Source organism: Theropithecus gelada, chromosome X (assembly GCF_003255815.1).
Source record: "Theropithecus gelada isolate Dixy chromosome X, Tgel_1.0, whole genome shotgun sequence".
Lineage (NCBI taxonomy): Eukaryota > Metazoa > Chordata > Mammalia > Primates > Cercopithecidae > Theropithecus > Theropithecus gelada.
This window is the reverse complement of record NC_037689.1, coordinates 22,192,434-22,213,250: the sequence shown is the minus strand read 5'-3', so window position 1 is coordinate 22,213,250 and position 20,817 is coordinate 22,192,434. Positions and strand designations below refer to the sequence as shown.

The 20,817-nt window shown below is 61.6% G+C and overlaps 1 protein-coding gene across 1 annotated transcript; it reads left to right on the top strand.

The window, feature by feature from the left end:
• Positions 1-8,592: 8,592 nt before the first annotated feature.
• On the top strand, positions 8,593-19,595 carry GTPBP6 (GTP binding protein 6 (putative)). The gene is made up of 10 exons (XM_025373569.1): positions 8,593-8,967; positions 10,446-10,583; positions 12,247-12,317; positions 12,511-12,641; positions 13,289-13,356; positions 14,811-14,969; positions 15,918-16,126; positions 17,400-17,548; positions 17,771-17,923; positions 19,182-19,595. Exons 1-10 carry the CDS (start codon positions 8,619-8,621, stop codon positions 19,303-19,305), a joined length of 1,551 nt encoding a protein of 516 aa, XP_025229354.1. The 5' UTR covers positions 8,593-8,618; the 3' UTR covers positions 19,306-19,595.
• Positions 19,596-20,817: the final 1,222 nt, after the last annotated feature.

The following is a 20,817-nucleotide window of genomic DNA, read 5'->3' as shown; positions in this document are numbered from 1 at the left end:
GGGTGGGGAGAGAAGAGGGGTGGGGAGAGAAGAGGGGTGGGGAGACAGGAGGGGGGTGGGGAGACAGGAGGGGGGTGGGGAGACACGAGGGGAGGGGTGGGCGGGCAGAGGGGAGTGGAGGGGGGAGAGAGGAAGGGGGTGGGGAGAGAGGGGAGGGGTGGGGGAGAGAGAGGAAGCATGACGGGGAGAGAGGAGGGGTGGTGGGTATGGGGGGATGGTGGGGGGAATGGGGGGCACAGACGGGGGTGTGGGGAGGGGACAGAGGGGAGGAACCGGGGTCACACATGGGGCCGGCCCCGTGACTGGAACGTGACCTTCAGCCACCTGTCACCAGCCTGTGGGATCTCAGGGACACGGTGTGGGGGACACGGTGAGGGAGCCAGGCCTCGGGGCCCAGCCTGGATGCCGCCCCCTGCCATCCCCCAGCCTCACCGAGGGGCCACTGACTTCGTCACTCCACAGGGATCCCGTCCCAGGGTTCTGTGGCCCGTGCAGGAAACACGCAGGTGCAGGTGCGGAGCCACGTCCCCACACCGCGGGCGTCTATTTGTATCCCCGTGGGTGGAAAATCCAGGGACGTGTGTAGACGAAGAGCCGATGTCGGGGGGGATCACGTGAGCTCAGGAGTCTGAGCCCAGCCTGGGCCACATGGAGAAACCTCGTGTCTAGGAAGAATTACAATCAGAGGGACGTGGTGGCTGCACCTGTCACCCCAGCTACGCGGGAGGCCGAGGCAGGAGAATCGCTTGAACCCGGGAGGCGGAGGTTGCCGTGAGCTGAGATCACACCACTGCACTCCAGCCTGGGTGACAGAGCGAGACTCCATCTCAAAAAGAAAAATAAATAAATAGGTAAAGCTTCTCATGAACGATGAAAACGAAAATTCCCATCGCGTCTGCACCGTAGGGATCTGCCTCTGCTCCAACCAGCAGGACCACAGCTGGGCTGCGACTCAGTTTCCTTACGAAAAGCACCAGGGGCGACCAGGACTTAGTCCCCCCCAGGTGCCACTCACATCCCCACCTGCTCTCAGGAGCCCGGCGGACACGCGTCTCATCCCGTTCTGGGCGCCCCACACGGTGCTTGCCCAGAGCACGTTCAGCCTATGGTTTGGTTTCGTTTTTGCCGTTTTCTGACACAATCTCAGCTCACCGCAGCCTCCACCTTCCGGGCTGGAGCGATTCTCTTTGCACAGAACATACAGGCCCACACGGACCCTTTCCAGAGAGACGTGGCCCCCGGAGCTGCAGAGGTCGGTCGGTGTCCATGTGGGAGCTTGTCCCATTTTTATTTTTTTAAAGAGATGGGATCTCACTACGTTGCCCAGGCTGCTCTGGAACTCCTGGGCTCCAGCGGTCCTCCGCAGTTGGCCTTCCAAAGCGCTGGGATGCCAGGCGTGAGCCACTGTGCTTGGTGTACAGTAGGTTTTTTTTTTTTGGTTTTTTTTTTTTTTTTTTTTTTTTTTTTTTTTTTTGAGACGGAGTCTGGCTCTGTCGCCCAGGCCGGAGTGCAGTGGCCGGATCTCAGCTCACTGCAAGCTCCGCCTCCCGGGTTCACGCCATTCTCCGGCCTCAGCCTCCCGAGTAGCTGGGACTACAGGCGCCCGCCATCTCGCCCGGCTATTTTTTGTATTTCTTAGTAGAGACGGGGTTTCACTGTGTTCGCCAGGATGGTCTCGATCTCCTGACCTCGTGATCCGCCCATCTCGGCCTCCCAAAGTGCTGGGATTACAGGCTTGAGCCACCGCGCCCGGCCTGTTTTTTTTTTTTGAGACGGAGTCTCGCGCTGTGGCCCAGGCTGGAGTGCTGTGACACCATCTCAGCTCACTGCAAGCTCCGCCTCCCGGGTTCAGGCCATTCTCCTGCCTCAGCCTCCGAGTAGCTGGGACTACAGGCGCCCGCCACCTCGCCCGGCTAGTTTTTTGTATTTTTAGTAGAGACGGGGTTTCACCGTGTTAGCCAGGATGGTCTCGATCTCCTGACCTCGTGATCCGTCCGCAGTTGGCCTTCCAAAGCGCTGGGATGCCAGGCGTGAGCCACCGCGCCCGGCCTGTACAGTAGGTTTTAAGTTAAAAATGTCACAAGACAGGCCGGGTGCAGTCTCAGGCCTGGAATCCAGCAGTTTGCGAGGCCACGTGCGGAGGCCTGCTTGAGCCCGGGAGTTTGAGACCAGCCTGGGGAACACAGGCTGAGACTCTGTCTCCATGAAAAAAAAAAATAAACAACAAAAAACCACACAGTAGCCAGACGCTCCTCTTTGCCTCAGTGGCCCTGGGAAACGGCTGCTCCTACTCTGAGTTCGTGACGAGGGACAGCACCGCAGGTGTCCGGTCTCACGGCGCAAGAACCTCCTACTCAGGACTTCCCGCACCGGGGGCCGGGAGGAGCTGGGACGATGGGTGGCAGGGAACACGGTTGAGGGGAGGACAGGGGGTGAGAGGGGCGGAGGCAGAGGGGTGAGGGGGGAGGAGACAGAGGGGGTGAGAGGGGAGGAGGCAGGGGGGGTGAGAGGGGAGGAGCCAGGGAGTGAGGGGAGGAGACAGAGGATGAGGGAAGGAGACAGAGGATGAGGGAAGGAGACAGAGGATGAGGGAAGGAGACAGAGGATGAGGGAAGGAGACAGAGGGGTGGGAGGGGCGGAGCCAGGGAGTGAGAGGGGAGGAGGCAGAGGGGGTGAGAGGGGAGGAGACGGGGGGGGGGGGGGGAGGAGACAGGGGGTGAGTGGGGAGGAGACAGGGGGTGAGTGGGGAGGAGACGGGGGTGAGGGGAGGAGGCTGAGGTGGGAGGATCGCTTGAGCCCGGGTGGGAGAGGCTGAAGTAAGCAGAGATCGCACCACTGCTCTCCAGTGTGGGCAACACAGCAAAATCCTGCCTCAAAAAAAAAAAAAAAAGTTTCCAGGCCGGGCGCGGTGGCTCACGCCTGTCATCCCAGCACTTTGGGAGGCCGAGGGGGCGCGGATCACCTGCGGTCGGGAGTTCGAGACCAGCCTGGCCAACATGGAGAAACCCCGACTCTACTAAAAATACAAAACGATTAGCCGGGTGTGGTGGCAGGTGCCTGTAATAGCAGCTACTCGGGAGGCTGAGGCAGGAGAATCGCTTAAACCCAGTAGCACAAACTGGCTCACTGCAACCTCCACCTCCCGGGTTCAAGCAATTCTCCTGCCTCAGCCTCCCGAGTAGCTAGGATGACAGGCACCTGCCACCACGCCCGGCTAATTTTCATGTTTTTAGTAGAGACGGGATTTCTCCATGTTGACCAGGCTGGTCTCGAACTCCTGACCTCCAGTGATCCGCCCGCCTCAGCCTCCCAAAGTGCTGGGATGACAGGCGTGAGACACCGCGCCCGGCCATGCATCCATTTTTGGTACAATTTTGAGAAACACAAACGTCTATATACAGACATACACAGGTGTATCTATTATCCATGCATGCGTGCCTACACACCCTCACCAATGTGTGTGCATGTGTGTGTATACTTATACATTTTGGTGATATTTGGTGATAATCTTCTAGCCCTATATAGGACTGCGGGAACAGAAGCAAATCTTAACAATGTTCACCTCAGGGCCGGGTGCGGAGGCTCACGTCTGTCATCCCAGCACTTTGAGAGGCTGAGACGGGCGGATCACCTGAGGTCGGGAGTTCAAGACCAGCCTGGCCAACATAGTGAAACCCCGTCTCTATCAAAACTACAAACATTAGCTGGGCCATCGTGGAGTGCACCTGTCATCCCAGCTACTCAGGAGGCTGAGGCAGGAGAATCGCTTGAACCCAGGCGGTGGAGGCTGCAGTGACCCGAGATCACACCACTGCACTCCAGCCTGGGTGACAGAGTCAGACGCTGTCCCAAAAAAAAAAAATTCTTACAGAGAAGAGGGTCTCGCTGTTGGCCAGGCTGGTCTGGAACCCCTGGGCTCAAGCAATCCTCCTGCGTTGGCCTCCGACGGTGCTGGGAGGACAGGCCTGAGCCACCGCGCCCGGCCACCTGTGGCTTTTTGTCCCCAAAATCAGACCAGAAAGAGGCACAGCTCAGGCATGAGCTGCCCGAGTCGACGCCAGGTGGCGCCCAGGCCCCGAGCCAGCTCTGTCTGCAACGCAGCCCTCATCTCCGGACCTGCTCGTCCCCTTCGTCCCAGAGCTCGATCCCCCAGAGCCATCACCCCCCAACCGCAGGGCTCACCCTCCCAAGGGCCCCTGGCCAGGCTCTGGGCCTGCGTGGTGGTCCGTGGACTCGCTTACGGACACCCCTTCTGCGCAGCCTCCTGACGCCCTTGGATGGCTCGGAGGACAGAGAGAGCAGGTCCTGAAGGATATTGATGGCTACACACACCTCCCCGAGTTCACCACCTCGGGGTGCCCAGAGCTCCTCCCACAGCACCTTCAAAGCTCTCATTCCATCTCTCAGTCTATTAACAGGGAAGACAGAGCCCAGGAGATTGACGGCTACACACACAGACACACACACCCCTGAGTTCACCACCTGGGGACGCCCAGAATTCCTCCCACAGCACCTTCGAAGCTCTCATTCCATCTCTCAGTCTATTAACAGGGAAGACAGAGCCCAGGAGATTGATGGCTACACACACACACACACACACACACACCCAGATTGACAGCTACACACACACACACACACACACACACACACGTCCCTGAGCTGTCCACCGGGGGACACTCTCATTCTGTCTCTCAGTCTATTAACAGGGAAGATGGAGCCCAGCAGACTGTCGGCTACACACACACACACCCCCCAGATTGACGGCTACACACACACACACACGTCCCAGAGCTGTCCACCGGGGGACACTCTCATTCCGTCTCTCAGTCTATTAACGGGGCAGGCGGAGCCCAGCAGATTGTCGGCTACACACACACACACACACACACACACACAGATGGAGCCCAGATTGACGGCTACACACACACACACACACACCCCTGAGTTCACCACCTGGGGACGCCCAGAGCTCCTCCCACAGCACCTTCGAAGCTCTCATTCCGTCTCAGTCTATTAACAGGGAAGACAGAGCCCAGGAGATTGACAGACACACAGACACACACACACAGGTCCCTGACTTGACCACCTGGGGACACTCTCATTCCGTCTCTCAGTCTATGAACAAGGAAGATGGAGCCCCGGAGAGGCCTCCATCCCGCGCTGCCCTGGCAAATCTGGGTTCCGATTCTGAGTTTGGTGGTGTTAAAAAACAATAGTCTACGTCCCCGGCTTAGGGCTACATATAGCAAACCCTATTTACCGCATCCGGGCACATCGCGATTCCACCTGCAGAGGCTCCCACCACTGTCCTAGGTCCATCCCCAGCTTGGCGATGGTTCCAAATGCCTCCCCCGACCGCCCCCCAGTCAAAGTCTCGCTCTGTCGCCCAGGCTGGAGTGCAGTGGCGCGATCTCAGCTCACGGCAACCTCCACCTCCCACGTTCAAGCGATTCTCCTACCTCAGTCTCTGGGGTAGCTGGGACTACAGGCACCTGCCACCACGCCCAGCTAATTTTTGCATATTTAGTAGAGTCGGTATTTCTCTGTGTTGCTCAGGCAGGTCTCGAACTCCTGACCTCAGGTGATCCACCCACCTCGGCCTCCCAAAGTGCTGGAATTACAGGTTTGAGCCACCGTGCCTGACCTCAGACACCTTTTGGTGCTTCTTGTTTGAGATGTGGGGTCTTAACTCTGTCACCCAGGCTGGAGTGCAGTGCTGCAATCTGAGCTCACCGCAGCCTCCACATCCTGGGCTCAAGTGATCCTCCCACCTCAGCCTCCCGAGTAGCCGGGACCACAGGCACCCACCACCACGCCTGGCTAATTTTTCCTTTTTTTTTTTTTTTTGTAGATAAGGGGTCTTACCATGTTGCCCATGCAGGTATCAAACTCCTGGGCTCAAGCAATCCTCCCACCTCAGCCTCCTTCCCAAGGCATAAATGGGGGTGACACTTCTGCACAGTCCCCGCTGTCTCCCCCATTCTGTTTTACAACTACGGTCACATAAAGTAACACAGAAAGGCGAGCCCCGTTATTCCCCCCTTAAAACGTAGCCTGGAGCTTGCAGGACGCGGGCAGGTGGTAAAGATTCAGAGGCCAATTGAGATCACATAATTTTAAGCTAATTCAGGTGATTTTAAGCTAATCAAGGGCTCCTTTCACGCAGGTGACTTTAAACGAATCGAGTTCTCCTTTCACAGAACTAAAAGGGGAGGTTAATTTACACAAATGCGCAGGCTACAGCCACCTGTCCTTCCTAGGGACTTCGGGCTAAAAATGTCACCTCTCACACCGTTAATCCAGGCCCTGCAGGGTTGTTAGGAAGGGAATTAGCAGCTGCGATACCCCCATCTTACAATGAGGGGGGTTTAGCAAACCCTCCTGAAATACCAAGAAGGCCACAGCTTCCTGCAGACGCTTAAGGAACATGCCAAATGCGACTATCTCCTGAAAAATGCAAGAACTGCTGGTGAGGGCTGGGGTTCCGGGACGCTTTGCACACCACGGGTCACAGTTTGTGGGGGAGCTTCTCTGGGACCAGCTGACTCTTACCGTCCCCTGGACCCAGGGGGGCGCCGCTCCCATCTTCCTGGCATCTCCCAGGCCCCTGCCCCACTCACAGCTCCTCCGCCGGGGCTCCCGAGGCTGGACTCAGACCCGCTGGATCCCATCCAGGCCCCCAGTGTAGACTCAGAGACTCCTGGGATGGACTCGAGCCCCCAAAGCAGACCTCAGGACCCTCCGAGCTGGACTCCACCCTCCAAGGCAGACATGGGAACCCCTGGGAGGCGTCCGGGACCCCCAGGACAGGACTGGAGCCCCCAGGCAGACGTGGAGACTCCTGGGCGGTGTTCAGGACGCCTGGGGCTGGACCCAAGCCCCCAAGGCTAGATGTGGGGACCCACCTGGGCGACGTCCGGGACCCCCAGAGCAGGTCTCCAGCCCCCAGAGCAGAGGTGGGGACTCCTGGGCGACCTCTGGGACCCCCAGAGCTGGACTCAAGCCCCCAAGGCAGACGTGGGGACCCACCTGGGCGGTGTCCGGGACTCCCACGGGGGAACGCCAATCTCCAAGGCAGATGTGAGGACCCCCGGGCGGTGTCCGGGACCCCCAGGGCTGCACTCGAGCCCCCAAAGCAGACATGGGGCCCCCTGGGTGGCGTCCGGGACCCCCAGGACAGGATTCGAGCCCCCCGGCCAGACGTGGGGACTCCTGGGCGGTGTTCAAGACGCCTGGGGCTAGACCCAAGCCCCCAAGGCTAGATGTGAGGACCCCCTGGGCGGCAGCCGGGACCCCCCGGGGCTGGACTCAAGCCCCCAAGGTAGACGAGGGGACCCACCTGGGCGGCGTCCGGGACCCCCAGAGCAGGTCTCCAGCCCCCAGAGCAGAGGAGGGAACTCCTGCGCGGCGTCCGGGACCCCCAGAGCTAGACTCAAGCCCCCAAGGCAGACGTGGGGACCCACGTGGGGACCCACCTGGGCGGTGTCCGGGACTCCCACGGGGGAACGCCAGTCTCCAAGGCAGACGTGAGGACCCCCGGGCGGCGTCCGGGACCCCCTAGGGCTGAACTCGAGACCCCAAAGCAGACATGGGGCCCCCTGGGTGGCGTCCGGGACCCCCCGGGCTGGACTCATGCCCCCAAGGCAGACGTGGGGACCCACCTGGGCGGTGTCCAGGACTCCCACGGGGGAACGCCAGTCTCCAAGGCAGACGTGAGGACCCCCGGGCGGTGTCCGGGACCCTCAGGGCTGCACTCGAGCCCCCAAAGCAGACATGGGGCCCCCTGGGTGGCGTCCGGGACCCCCAGGGGTGGACTCATGCCCCCAGGGCAGACGTGGGGACTCCTGGGCAGCGTCCGGGACCCCCACGGCGGCACTCCAGGCTCCAGAGCAGACGTAGAGGCCCCCGGGCGGTGTCTGGAACCCCCAGGGCTGGACTCGAGCCCCCAAGGCAGACGTGGGAACCCCGGGGATTGAAGTCAAGCCCCCGAGGCGGCGTTTGGGACCCTCGCAATCAGACTTGGACTCCACCCAGCGCGGAACGGGGTAGGACGGGAGCGGGAACGAGGCGGGTGAGGGCAGCGCCGCCGGGACTCGGGGTCCTGGCGCCTACACGGCCGTCGGCTGCACCGAGCCCCGGGTCTGGCAGGAGCAGCCCACGCCTAATGAGAAGCGGCCCGGCCCCGCCTCCCCCGCCCGCGGCGCGTGCCAATCACCAGCACATGACGCGGGTTGACCAATGAGGAGCCCTCCCGTGCTGCAGAGCCCGCCCCGACCGCACGCCAATCACCAGCACGTGACGCGGGATGACCAATGAGGAACAAGCCCTGTGCTGAGGGGGTGGAACTGGGGAGCCCGCCCCGGCCGCACGCCAATCACCAGCACGTGACGCGGGAGGACCAATGAGGAGCACGCCCTGTGCTGGGGGGTGGAACTGGGGAAGCCCGCCCCGACCGCACGCCAATCACCAGCACGTGACGCGGAATGACCAATGAGGAACACGCCCTGTGCCGAGGCGAGGCGCTGGTGAGCCCGCCCCGGCCGCACGCCAATCACGAGCACGTGACGAGGATCGGCCTGTGGGCAGCCCCGCCCCACCGCTCAGCCGCCCGACGCGCCATGTGGGCCCTGCGGGCCGCCGTACGCCCGGGACTGCGGCTCTCCCGCGTGGGCCGCGGCCTCCCGGCTCCGAAGGCAGCCGGGCCGTCCTGCCCCGCGCGCGCGCTCGCCGCTGTCGGCCGCAGGGGCCCTGGGAATCTGGAGGGGCCATGGGGCGGAGGGCGGGGTCTGCGGGCGGACGGCGGCCGAAGCCGCGCGGAAGACGACGAGGAGGAGCCGGAAGATGCGGACGAGAACGCGGAGGAGGAGCTGCTGCAGGGAGAGCCTCTGCTGCCGGCGGGGACCCAGCGCGTGTGTCTGGTTCACCCTGACGTCAAGTGGGGCCCGGGGAAGCCGCAGATGACGCGAGGTGACCGCGGCGGGGCTTCCAGGAGAGAAACGGGAGCTGCAGATCTGGGGGCGGGGCTCTGAGGGGAGGGTCTCATAGGTGGAGGCAGGGGCGGGGCTCTGCAGGGAGGATTTCATTGGTGGAGATTCGGGGGCGGGGCTCGGGAGAATCAAATGGCGATTCGAGGGCGGGGCCCGGGAGATTCAAAGGTGGGGACGCAGGGCGGGGCTCTGAGGGGAAGATCTGAGGTGGTGACGTAGGGGCGGGGCTTCAGGGGGCGAGGCTCTAAGGAGAGGATCTGATGGGTGGAGACGCAAGGGCGTGGCGTTGAGGGGCGGGGCTCTGAGGGGACGATCTCCTAGATGGAGATTCAGGGGCGGGGTTCTGTGGGGAGAATCTCATAGGTGGAGGTGCAGGGGCGTGGCTCTGCAGGGAGGATTTCATAGGCGGAGATTCGGGGGCGGGGCTCGGGAGAATCACAGGAGGAGACGCAGGGCGGGGCTCTGAGGGGAAGATCTGAGGTGTGACGTAAGGGCGGGGCTTCAGGGGGCGAGGCTCTAAGGAGATGATCTGATAGGTGGAGATGCAAGGGCGTGGCATTGAGGGGCGGGGCTCTGAGGGGACGATCTCGTAGGTGGAGGTACGTGGGCGGGGTTCGGGGGAGGAGCCCATGGTGAAAGGGCGGGGCTTACGGGGAAGAGGGGAGGCTGTCATAGGTGGAGGTGCGTGGGCGGGGCTTCGGGGGGAGGGGCTATGGGGTAAAAGTGCGGGGGCGGAGCTTATGGGGAGGAGCACGTGGGGTGGGGGGGGGTGGGGTGGGGTCGAGCCCGTGGCGCGGAACCCATGGGCTGGGCTGGTTCTCGCTGATGGGACCCGTTTCTCTTGCCCTGGGTTAGAGGGAGGCACGGTGTGTTTGGGGTCAGGGGAGGGAGGGTGTCCAGCGGACCAATCTGTGTCCAGTCCCCCCACCCCACTCCCCTAGGAGGAAATGCAAATGAATACGTCGCTGCATGTGCCAGAGTCTTAAAAACGTTGATTTTTTTCCCCCTTGGAAGCCCCTGTAGTCGATGAATCGTTTTCCTTTACGGGTGTTTTCCAAAATGGTCAGTTCTTGGAACAGCGGAAGCCCCAAACTGCTCAGAACGGCGCGCAGACCTCTTGCCTCTCTCCTCCCAAAACCTGCCCAGGGTTCCTCAGTCATCCCTGAGCACCCCCAGCTCCCCGGTTCCCTGCTGCGCCCTCCTGGAGCCCCAATTCCACGTAAGGCAGGGTCGCCCGCGTGTCCCGCTGTGGCTCCGGCGTCCCTCCCCCGTCAGATTCCTACTTAGAGGACCTACGGGGCACGGAGTCGTATCTGGGGACAAACGCCGGCTGGGGGTGCGTTCTCAGGGGACATTGTCTCAAGGCCAGGAGGAGGCCTCCCTGGGCAGGTGTGGACGGGGGCCCCGGGCCTACCCCGAACGGAAGCATCTCTCACGCTGGCCCTTGTGTCCCCGCAGCCGAGTGGCAGGTGGCGGAGGCCACAGCGCTGGTGCACACGCTGGACGGCTGGTCCGTGGTGCAGACAATGGTCGTATCCACCAAATCACCGGACAGGAAGCTCGTCTTCGGCAAAGGAAACTTCCAACACCTGACAGGTGGGTCCGCCCAGACCTGCTCCTTCCCCAAACCTCCTTTCCTGTCCGCTGCTGCCGAGAACATTCGAGCCAGACGCACTGAAGGACGGGGGTCTCGCTGGGCCAGGGGGGGAAACGGCCTCTTGGGCTGCCCAGGTGAGCCGGGAGCACACACCAGTAGGAGTCGGAGGACGCTGAGGCTGCACCTGTGTCGAGACTCACACCCGGCCCTGGAGAGATTTAAACTGCTAAAGGTTAGGTCGGGGCAGTTTATAGAGTCCAACAAACAGGGTGGGCAGTGGACCGGCTGTAACCGCACCTGCCCCTGCAGCCCCGACAGCCAAATCCTCCTGCTGGGGGGCCCCCGCGCAGTCTGTAAGGCCGGGGTCCTGCACGGGATCCTTGCGCTTCCCAGGTTTTTGACCATCCGGCTTACGGTGCAGAGTGGGGAAGATGCTACTCACTTGCCCAGGTGGGGGGTCCGCGTCCCTGGGTCTCTTGCCAACATGGGGGTCCGCTTCCCTGGGTCACTTGCCCAGGTGGGGGGTCCGCGTCCCTGCCTGACTCGGATGCATGTCATCCCGGCCGGGATGTGTTCACCGCGTCTCTGTGTGTGTCCCACCAGAATGTGTTCACCATCTTCGTGTCTGTCCACACTGGGATGTGTCCACTGTGCATGTGTGTGTGTGTATCCCTGTCGGGATGTGTCACACTGTGTGTGTGTCTGTGTCTGTGTGTTCCACCGGCTGTGGCCACCGTGCTTGTGTGTGTCTGTGTGTCCTGGTCAGAATGTGCTCACCGTGTGTGCGTGTCTGTCCGTCAGGATGTGTTTACTGCGTCTCTCCCTGTTGGAATGTGTTTACTCTGTGTGTGTGTGTGTGTCTGTGTGTCTGTATCTGCGTGTCTGTGTCTGTGTGTGTCCCTGTTGGGATGTGTTTACTGTGTGTGTGTGTCTGTGTGTGTCTCTGTGTGTGTGTGTGTCTGTGTGTGTCTGTGTGTGTCTCTGTGTGTGTCTCTGTTGGGATGTGTTTACTGTGTGTGTCTGTGTGTGTCTCTGTGTGTGTCTGTGTCTGTGTGTGTCCCTGTTGGGATGTGTTTACTGTGTGTGTCTCTGTGTGTGTGTGTGTCTGTGTGTGTCCCTGTTGGGATGTGTTTACTGTGTGTGTCTCTGTGTGTGTGTGTGTCTGTGTGTGTCCCTGTTGGGATGTGTTTACTGTGTGTGTCTCTGTGTGTGTGTGTGTCTGTGTGTGTCCCTGTTGGGATGTGTTTACTGTGTGTGTCTCTGTGTGTGTGTGTGTGTGTGTGTCTGTGTGTGTCTCTGTTGGGATGTGTTTACTGTGTGTGTCTGTGTGTGTCTCTGTGTGTGTCTCTGTGTGTGTGTGTCCCTGTTGGGATGTGTTTACTGTGTGTGTCTCTGTGTGTGTGTGTGTGTGTCTGTGTCTGTCCCTGTTGGGATGTGTGTGTGTGACCCTGCCGGGATGTCTTCACCGTCTGCATGTGTATGTGTGAGACACACAGCCCTAGACACACACCCTCTCCCACACCAACTTCCTGGATCCCGGGTCCCGTGCTCAGGAAGTCGCGGACGCCTGTGACCTGGGCACTCCAGAGGGCATCGCGGGCTCATCCCGCAGTTCCGGGGCCTGGACGGCCGGCCTCTGACGGGACCCCCTGTTTCTGTTAGAAAAGATCCGAGGGTCTCCGGACATCACGTGCGTCTTCCTGAACGTGGAGAGGATGGCAGCCCCGACCAAGGTACCACAGAACGTGGCTGGCTGTGCGTGTCCCGTATTCCGCGTGATGAAGAAGCGGACGCCACAGTGTCCCGCCAGGCGGGGGACCGATGGGGACACGGTGGAGTTAATGACAGACGTCCTCCTTCCTGTCGGGTTGGCCACCAGCGCCTGGCCTTCCCCTGTGGCTCCTCAGTTGCTCTCTCGTTTTGTAGAAAGAACTGGAAGCCGCCTGGGGCGTGGAGGTGTTTGACCGCTTCACAGTCGTCCTGCACATTTTCCGGTGCAACGCCCGCACGAAGGAGGCCCGGCTTCAGGTGGCCCTGGCGGAGATCCCGCTGCACAGGTATCGTGACGGGGTACCCGGGCCCCTCCGTTCTGTACTCACCTGTAGGCCGTTCTGGGGGTACGTGAGGAAGAAAAGCATCATGGGGGGCCGGGCGTGGTGGCTCGCACCTGTCATCCCAGCACTTTGGGAGGCCGAGGCGGGCGGATCACGAGGTCAGGAGATCGAGACCATCCTGGCTAACACGGTGAAACCCCGTCTCTACTAAAAATACAAAAAACTAGCCGGGCGTAGTGGCGGCGCCTGTGGTCCCAGCTACTCGGGAGGCTGAGGCAGGAGAATGGCGTGAACCCAGGAGGCGGGGCTTGCAGGGAGCCCAGATTGCGCCCCTGCACTCCAGACTGGGCGACAGAGCGAGACTCTGTCTCAAAAAAAAAAAGAAAAGCGCCGTGGGGTCACTCTGTCCGGGGCCTGATGGGCTCGCTTTCCCCGCCCGCCCACCCCCAGCTCCCGGCGACGTAGGTCCCCTCGGCCTGGGACACACGTCACTCACAGCGTCTGAGCTACAGGCAGAGCGGGGGCCCCAGCGCCAACCCCTCCCTTCCGCCCGGAGGCCCCAGCTCAGTGCCCCCTTCACCTTCGCCTCCACCTCTGCTGGGAGGGAGACGGCGTCCGCAGAGAGCGAGGCGGTCTCGTTCCCACGCCAGGTCGAACCTGAGACGGGACGTCGCCCACCTGTACCGGGGAGCCGGCTCGCGCTACATCATGGGGTCAGGTAACTCGGCCGCGTCCCAGGGCGTCCTGGGAATGGGGTCGTCCGTCCGCGGCAGCCACCCTCAGCCCTGGCAGATGCCGACAGGGTGGGGGCCGGCTGGGGGCTCGTGTCCTGGTGGCATTTGAGGAGACAGGAGATGACGGTGGTTCTTTGAGGTTGTGCCCAAATAGGGAGTCACAAACCGGGGATTTAAACGGCAGAAACCTATGCTCTCCCATCCTGGAGACCAGAAGTCTGAGATCAAGGTGAGGACAGGGCCGCGCTCCCTCCAGAGGCTCCTTCCTGCCTCTCCCAGCTCCCGGGGGCTCCCAGCGTCCCTGGGCTTGTGGCCGCATCACTCCAGTCTCTGCCTCTGTCTCCACGTGGCCTCCTCCTCTGTGTCTGTGTCTCCTCCTCTGTCTCTTAGGACACCCGTCATTGCATTTATGGCCCATCCTAATCCAGGATCATCTCATTTCTAGATCCTTCACTTACAACCAACACCCTATTTCCAAATAAGGTCCCATTCACCGGTTCTGGGAGTTAGGATGTGGACAGAGCTTTGAGGAGAACCACAGTTCCGTCCACTACAATTGTATCCACTTCCCTCTGGAGACTGTAGGGGAGGCTCCTTCCTGCCTCTCCCAGCTCCCGGGGGCTCCAGGCGTCCCTGGGCTTGTGGCCGCATCACTCCAGTCTCTGCCTCCGTCTCCCCGTGGCCTCCTCCTCTGTGTCTGTGTCTCCTCTTCTGTCTCTTAGGAGGACACCTGCCATTGCATTCAGGGCCCGCCCTAATCCAGGATCATCTCATCTCTGGATCCTTCTCTTAGGACAAACACCCTATTTCCAAATAAGGTCCCGTTCACCGGGAATTAGGATGTGGACAGAGCTTTTAGGACGACCACAGTTCCGTCCACTACAATTGTATCCAGTACCCTCCAGAGGGTCTAGGGGAGGCTCCTTCCTGCCTCTCCCAGCTCCCGGGGGCTCCCGGCGTCCCTGGACTTGTGGCCGCATCACTCCAGTCTCTGCCTCTTAGAAGGACACAGGTCATTGCCTTAGGGCCCACCCGAACCTAGGATGGTCTCTTGAGATCCTACAAAGAGCATATTTCCAAATCAGGTCCCATTCCCAGGTTCTGGGACTTCGGATGTGAAGGGGCGTCCCTGAGCCCCACTCCCAGTGACGTCCCGGGCCGGGCCCCGGTCGGAGGCCTCCGTAGTGCTCAGGCCTTGCCTTTCTCCCCGAGTCACGGGAAGCCCTGGTCGGCCTCACAGGGTGGACGCGCGGAGGCGAGACCCCGTTCCGCCGAGCACAGCCCTTTCTCATGGAACGGGGCAGCGTCGGGCGGCTGCTGGGGAAGGCAGCCGGGCCCCCAGATGCGGGAGCAGGAGCAGGCCCCGGGCCCTCGCGGACCCTCGGCGGCACCCCCCGCTCTTGCGTGGCTCACGCCTCCCCGTCTTGGCTGCTTTTAGGAGAGTCCTTCATGCAGGTGCACCAGCGTCTCCTGAGAGAGAAGGAGGCCAAGATCCGGAAGGCCCTGGACAGGCTTCGGAAGAAGAGGCACCTGCTCCGGCAGCAGCGGACGAGGCGGGAGTTCCCCGTGGTCTCCGTGGTGGGGTACACCAACTGCGGTGAGCACCGCAGGGAGGACCCGCCCAGGGAGGGGTCCCCGGTGTCCGCGTGGGGTGCACTAGCTGCCGCGAGAACTTGCCCAGGAGGGCGGCGCCCCGTGGTCTCTCTGGTGGGGTTCACCAGGGCCATGGTGAGGACGCCATCTGCCCCGTCCTCCTATCCAGAGCTTTACCACCCCGTCTACACCACAGGCTTCCCTCCGTCCACACCGTCCTCCTATCTACACAGTCACCACTGCCCCGTCTGTACCACCACCCCGTCTACACAGTCCACCCGTCTACACCACAGCATCCCCTTTGTCTACACCGTCCTCCTGTCTACACCATCACCACTGCCCCGTCTATACCACCACCCCATCTACACAGTCCACCCGTCTACACCACAGTGTTCCCTTCGTCTACACCGTCCTCCTGTCTACACCATCACCACTGCCCCGTCTGTACCACCACCCCGTCTACACAGTCCACCCGTCTACACCACAGTGTTCCCTTCGTCTACACTGTCCTCCTGTCTACACAGTCACCACTGCCCCATCTGTACCACCACCCCGTCTACACAGTCCACCCGTCTACACCACAGCGTCCTGTCTACACCATCCTCCCAGCCACAGCAGCACCACCCCGTCTCTACCATCCCACCATCTACGCCATTGCCAGATCTACCCAGACGACCCCACGCCCATCCACGCCTTCACACACACACCGTCTGCACCGCCAGCTGCCCTGTGCCCACACCGCGGCCCTGCTGCGTCGGCCTGAGAGCAGCGACGGTGGCTTCGTCCCACGCGTCGTGTCCGGCCCGGGGGTGCCCGAGGGGCTCGGGGACCGTGTAGCCCGGGGTGCGGCCACCCAGGAGGGTGCCGTGCTCTCCATTCGGAGGGCCCGGGTGCCGCGCCAGGGGTGGGACACGAGGGTCTCTGCAGCGCCCTGACCTCCACGCCCTCCTAGGGAAGACCACGCTGATCAAGGCGCTGACGGGCGACGCCGCCATCCGGCCGCGGGACCAGCTGTTTGCCACGCTGGACGTCACGGCCCACGCGGGCGCGCTGCCCTCACGCATGACCGTCCTGTACGTGGACACCATCGGCTTCCTGTCCCAGCTGCCGCACGGCCTCATCGAGTCCTTCTCCGCCACCCTGGAGGACGTGGCTCACTCGGTGAGTGTGGGAACGCCAGGGGCTGGGCGCTCGGACACCCAGTCAGCCAGGAGCCAGGCGCTCGGACACCCACACAGCCACAGGCCAGGCATTCGGACACCCAGTCAGCCAGGGGCCAGGCGCTCGGACACCCACACAGCGAAGGGCCGGGCGCTCGGACACCCACACAGCCACAGGCCGGGCGCTCGGACACCCAGTCAGCCAGGAGCCAGGCGCTCGGACACCCACACAGCCACAGGCCGGGCACTCGGACACCCAGTCAGCCACAGGCCGGGCGCTCAGACACCCACTCGGCCCAGGGGTCAGGCACTCGGACACCCACACAGCGAAGGGCTGGGCGCTCGGACACCCACTCAGCCCAGGGGCCGGGCGCTCGGACACCCACTCGGCCCAGGGGCCGGGCGCTCGGACACCCACTCGGCCCAGGGGCCGGGCGCTCGGACACCCACTCGGCCCAGGGGCCGGGCGCTCGGACACCCACAGAACTCGGGGCCAGAACAACACGTGCCTCCTGGGGCTCAGACCGAGCGTCCCCGAAGCCTGCCATGCCCCGGGGCAGAGGCTGAGCGGTGGCCCCAGCCTCACCAGCACTCAGGGCCGTGTTCCCGTGTACACACAGGAAGCCTCGACCCCCTGGGCTCCAGCGATCCTCCCACCTCAGCCTCCCGACTAGCTGAGAGCACAGGTGCGCACAACCAGGCCCGGCTCATGTTTGTACTTCGTGCAGAAACCGTCTCGCTCTCTTGCCCAGGCCGGTCTCCAACTCCTTGCCTCAAGCCACCTCCCACAGTGCTGGGGTTGCAGGAAAAACATTATTTGTATGAAGTGCATCCAAACAAACAGAGTGGAGACGTGGATACCCCGGCCGTATACGTGGTAGACGTAGACACGGCTGTTTTTTTCCCTGCGTTTTTCATATTTTGTATCAGGAACCTGCCCGTAAGAGGTTTTAAATGTGAGAAAAAGCATCCTTTAAACACGAAAGATCTGACAGGGGGATGAAGCCGCCCAGAGCTCTGCAGACCCACCGGGTGGGCGGGTGGTGGTGTCGTCATACACGGCACCCCCTCGTGCGTGGGTGTGGGGGTGCAGAGCTGCTGCCTGTGGCGTGGAAGGCCGGTCCTGGGGTGTCCGAGCGGCCTGCACACAGGGGTACCTGCCACTCCCAGCCTGTCCTTGGGAGCTCGTGCCAGCCCGTCTCCCGGGCCGGTCCGCAAGCTTGGGGTCGGACACCAGGCGCTTCGCAGCTCTGACCGCGCGGCCCGGCCCGCAGGATCTCCTCGTGCACGTGCGGGACGTGAGCCACCCCGAGGCGGAGCTCCAGAAACGCAGCGTTCTGTCCACACTGCGCAGCCTGCAGCTGCCCGCCCCGCTCCTGGACTCCATGGTGGAGGTTCACAACAAGGTGGACCTCGTGCCCGGGTGAGTGCGGCCCCGGTGCCCGCAAGCGTCTCCTTCCCCTGCGTGCACTGGAGCCGGGTGGGGAGATGCCCCGTCTCCTCCTGTGAACCGCAGCGGTGGCAGCCGAGACACAGGGACTGGCCCCAGGCTGTACCCCGTGGGCAGCGGACTCCTGGGCAGGACCCTGATCTCGTCCGGCCGCCCTGAGGCTGAGCGGGGCCTGTGGCATCCCCACCCCGGCAGGTACAGCCCCACGGAACCGAACGCCGTGCCCGTGTCTGCCCTGCTGGGCCACGGGCTCCAGGAGCTGAAGGCTGAGCTCGATGCGGCCGTTTTGAAGGCGACCGGGAGACAGATCCTCACTCTCCGCGTGAGGCTCGCCGGGGCCCAGCTCAGGTGAGCGGCCTGCCGGGGCAGGAGGCGGGATGGTGCTGTGGATGTGCCTGTCTCTGCCTCTGAGATGGGCTTTCGGTGGGTACGAAAAGAGCTGTGGGATCCCCCGAGAGCTTTAGGATGTCCAGACGCGATGAATGGGTTTGCATCACATGGATGTTTGTGACTGCACACGACAGGTGCCTAACCTGTGCTGACAGTCCAGGGATGTAGGTCTCCCTACCGATAAGCAAGCGAGCTCGAATTGGATGCAGTGGCACAGGCCTGTAACCCCAAGACTTTGGGAGGCCAAGGCAGGAGGATTGCTGGAGCTGAGGAGTTTGAGGCCAGCCTGGGCAGCACAGTGAGATCCCATCTCTACAGAGAATAAACAGTTAGGCCAGGCGCGGTGGCTCACGCCTGTAAAATCCCAACACTTCGGGAGGCTGACGCTGACGCAGGCCGATCACCCGAGGCCAGGAGTTCGAGGAACCGGCCTGGCCCACTAGGTGAAACCCCATCTCCACTAAAAACACAAAAATTAGGCAGGCCTGGTGGCGGGCGCCTTTCATCCCAGCTGCTCAGGAGGCCGAGGCAGGAGAGTTGCTGGGACCCAGAAGGCCGAGGTTGCAGTGAGCCGAGATTGCATCACTGCCCTGCAGCCTGGGTGACAGACGGAGACTCCGTCTCAAAAAAAAAAAAATAGCAGCTGATGGAGGCACACACCTGTCGTCCCACCTACTTGGGAGGCTGAGGTGGGAGGATGGCTTGAGCCCAGGAGGTTGAGGCTGCAGTGAGCCATGACCGCACCGCTGCACTCCAGCCTGGACTACACAGCAAGACCCCATCTTAAAAAAAAAAACCAAGCACGGGTGGCTCACGCCTGTCATCCCAGCACTTTGGGAGGCCGAGGCGTGTGGATCATGAGGTCAGGAGATCAAGACCATCCTGGCTGACACAGTGAAACCCCGTCTGTACTAAAAATACAAAAAACGAGCTGGGCGTGGTGGCGGCGCCTGTAGTCCCAGCTACTCGGGAGGCTGAGGCAGGAGAATGGCCTGAACCCGGGAGGCGGAGCTTGCAGTGAGCCGAGATCACGCCACTGCACTCCAGCCTGGGCGACAGCAAGACTCTGTCTCACAAAGAAAAATGAAGGGAAACAGAACGGTCTGATGAATGAATAGTTTGGGCTAAGCTCTTTTTAGCGTCATTATTTATTATGAAACTAAGCAAATACTTACGGGTTCTGCTTGTTTTCCGTACAACGTGCGTCTGTCCCCAGCTGGCTGTATAAGGAGGCCACGGTTCAGGACGTGGACGTGATCCCTGAGGACGGGGCGGCCGACGTGACGGTCATCATCAGCGACTCGGCCTACGGCAAATTCCGGAAGCTCTTTCCAGGATGAACGGACCCCCGTGGAGGCCTGGGGAGCTGTGGCGTTGCTGCCGTGTGTCGGGTGCTGCCGTGTGTCGGGTGCAGCCGGGTGCCCCCTCGCTGGCTCTGGGCCCGCCTTGTTCCCAGCCATTTGCTGGGATGAACGCGCAGGCTGGTGTCACGGCCACGGCGCCCCAAAGCGGGTCTCACCCGAGCGTCCCCTCCACACGATTCCAGCGGGCCCTCGGTGCCTGCCGTGACCTGGCTTCCCTCGGAATGTTTCCGTAGCAGGACATTAAACCATTGTTTTGACTTCCGTGAGCGGCGTTTCCAGTTCCTCCTGCACCTGCCGTGAGCTGTGGCCCTGGTGGGCACCGAATGGCCCCTCGGCCCGGCTGTGTTCACACACGGCCTCGTTTCCCGTGGTGGCGTCAGGGAAATGACTAAAAATGAGAACCGTTCCACAAAAGTAGAAGGGAAAGAAAAGAGTTTTATTAAAGAAGAAACTTCAAACCAGACCAGGACGTGTGTCACAGACCATCCGCTAAGAGAGGCACAGAGGATTTCACCTGCGTGTGGCCAGGCCGTCCAGCCGTTATACGTACATTCGCCGTCTCCAACAGGAAAACAAAACGCCTGGTGTGTTTTGTTTTGAGACAGCCTCGCTCTGTCGCCCGGGCTGGAGTGCAGTGGTGTGATCTCAGGTCTCTGCAAACTCCGCCTCCCGGGTTCAAGCGATTCTCCTGTCTCAGTCTCCCGAGGAGCTGGGATTACAGGCACCTGCCACCACACCCGGCTCATTTTTGTATTTTTAGTAGAGACGGGGTTTCACCCTGTTGGCCGGGCTGGTCTCGAACCCCTGACCTTGTGATCCGCCCGCCTCGGCCTCCCACAGTGCTGGGATGACAGGCGTGAGCCACCGCGCCCGGCCTGAATGAACATTTTCTAAAGACGCCTCCCGCCTGCCATCCTGAAAGCCGCCAAAGCTGTGTTGGCTGCACTAGTGGTGACCAAAGTCATACACAAACTTGACTTTCATTGTCTTCGTTGATTGAAACGATCTGTATGAATTCGGGGGTGGTGTGGAACGCTCCCGACAGACCCCAGGGTTTCCCGATGGGGATTCGGGGCCGGGGGAAGTCAGAGAGGTTCCCTGCAACTTCGGCGTCTCCGCAGGCCCTTCCCGAGCCCTGATCCAGCAGAGTCGTGGGGCTGACGTAGCCGCTGGGTGCGCCCCAGGACTGCGTCTTTCTGGATCTGGGGCACCTTCATTTCCCCATTTCCCGGGCGGCAACCGGGTACCAAAAGCAGAAGCAGGTTTTTGGAAAATGAGTCATTAGGTCCCAAAGAGAACCTATTCCGGCATGGACTGGATAACCCTCTTGAGGACCATCCTGAGAAATTCTGACATCTGCTGTTACACCATGAAATAAACGGGAGACCTGCTCGGGAAAGGGGAAGAAAAGTGGTGGCTGGTGTCCACCGTGGCTGAGAACTTGAACCAGCAGCTCCAACGAGCGACATAGAAAATGACATATAGGCT

Coding starts and splice junctions, on each gene's coding strand:
- GTPBP6 (XM_025373569.1), top strand. CDS start 8,619: ATGTGGGCCCTGCGGGCCGCCGTACGCCCGGGACTGCGGCTCTCCCGC. Junction 10,584..12,246: donor AAACTTCCAACACCTGACAG/GTGGGTCCGCCC, acceptor TGTTTCTGTTAG/AAAAGATCCGAGGGTCTCCG. Junction 17,924..19,181: donor CTCGCCGGGGCCCAGCTCAG/GTGAGCGGCCTG, acceptor GTCTGTCCCCAG/CTGGCTGTATAAGGAGGCCA.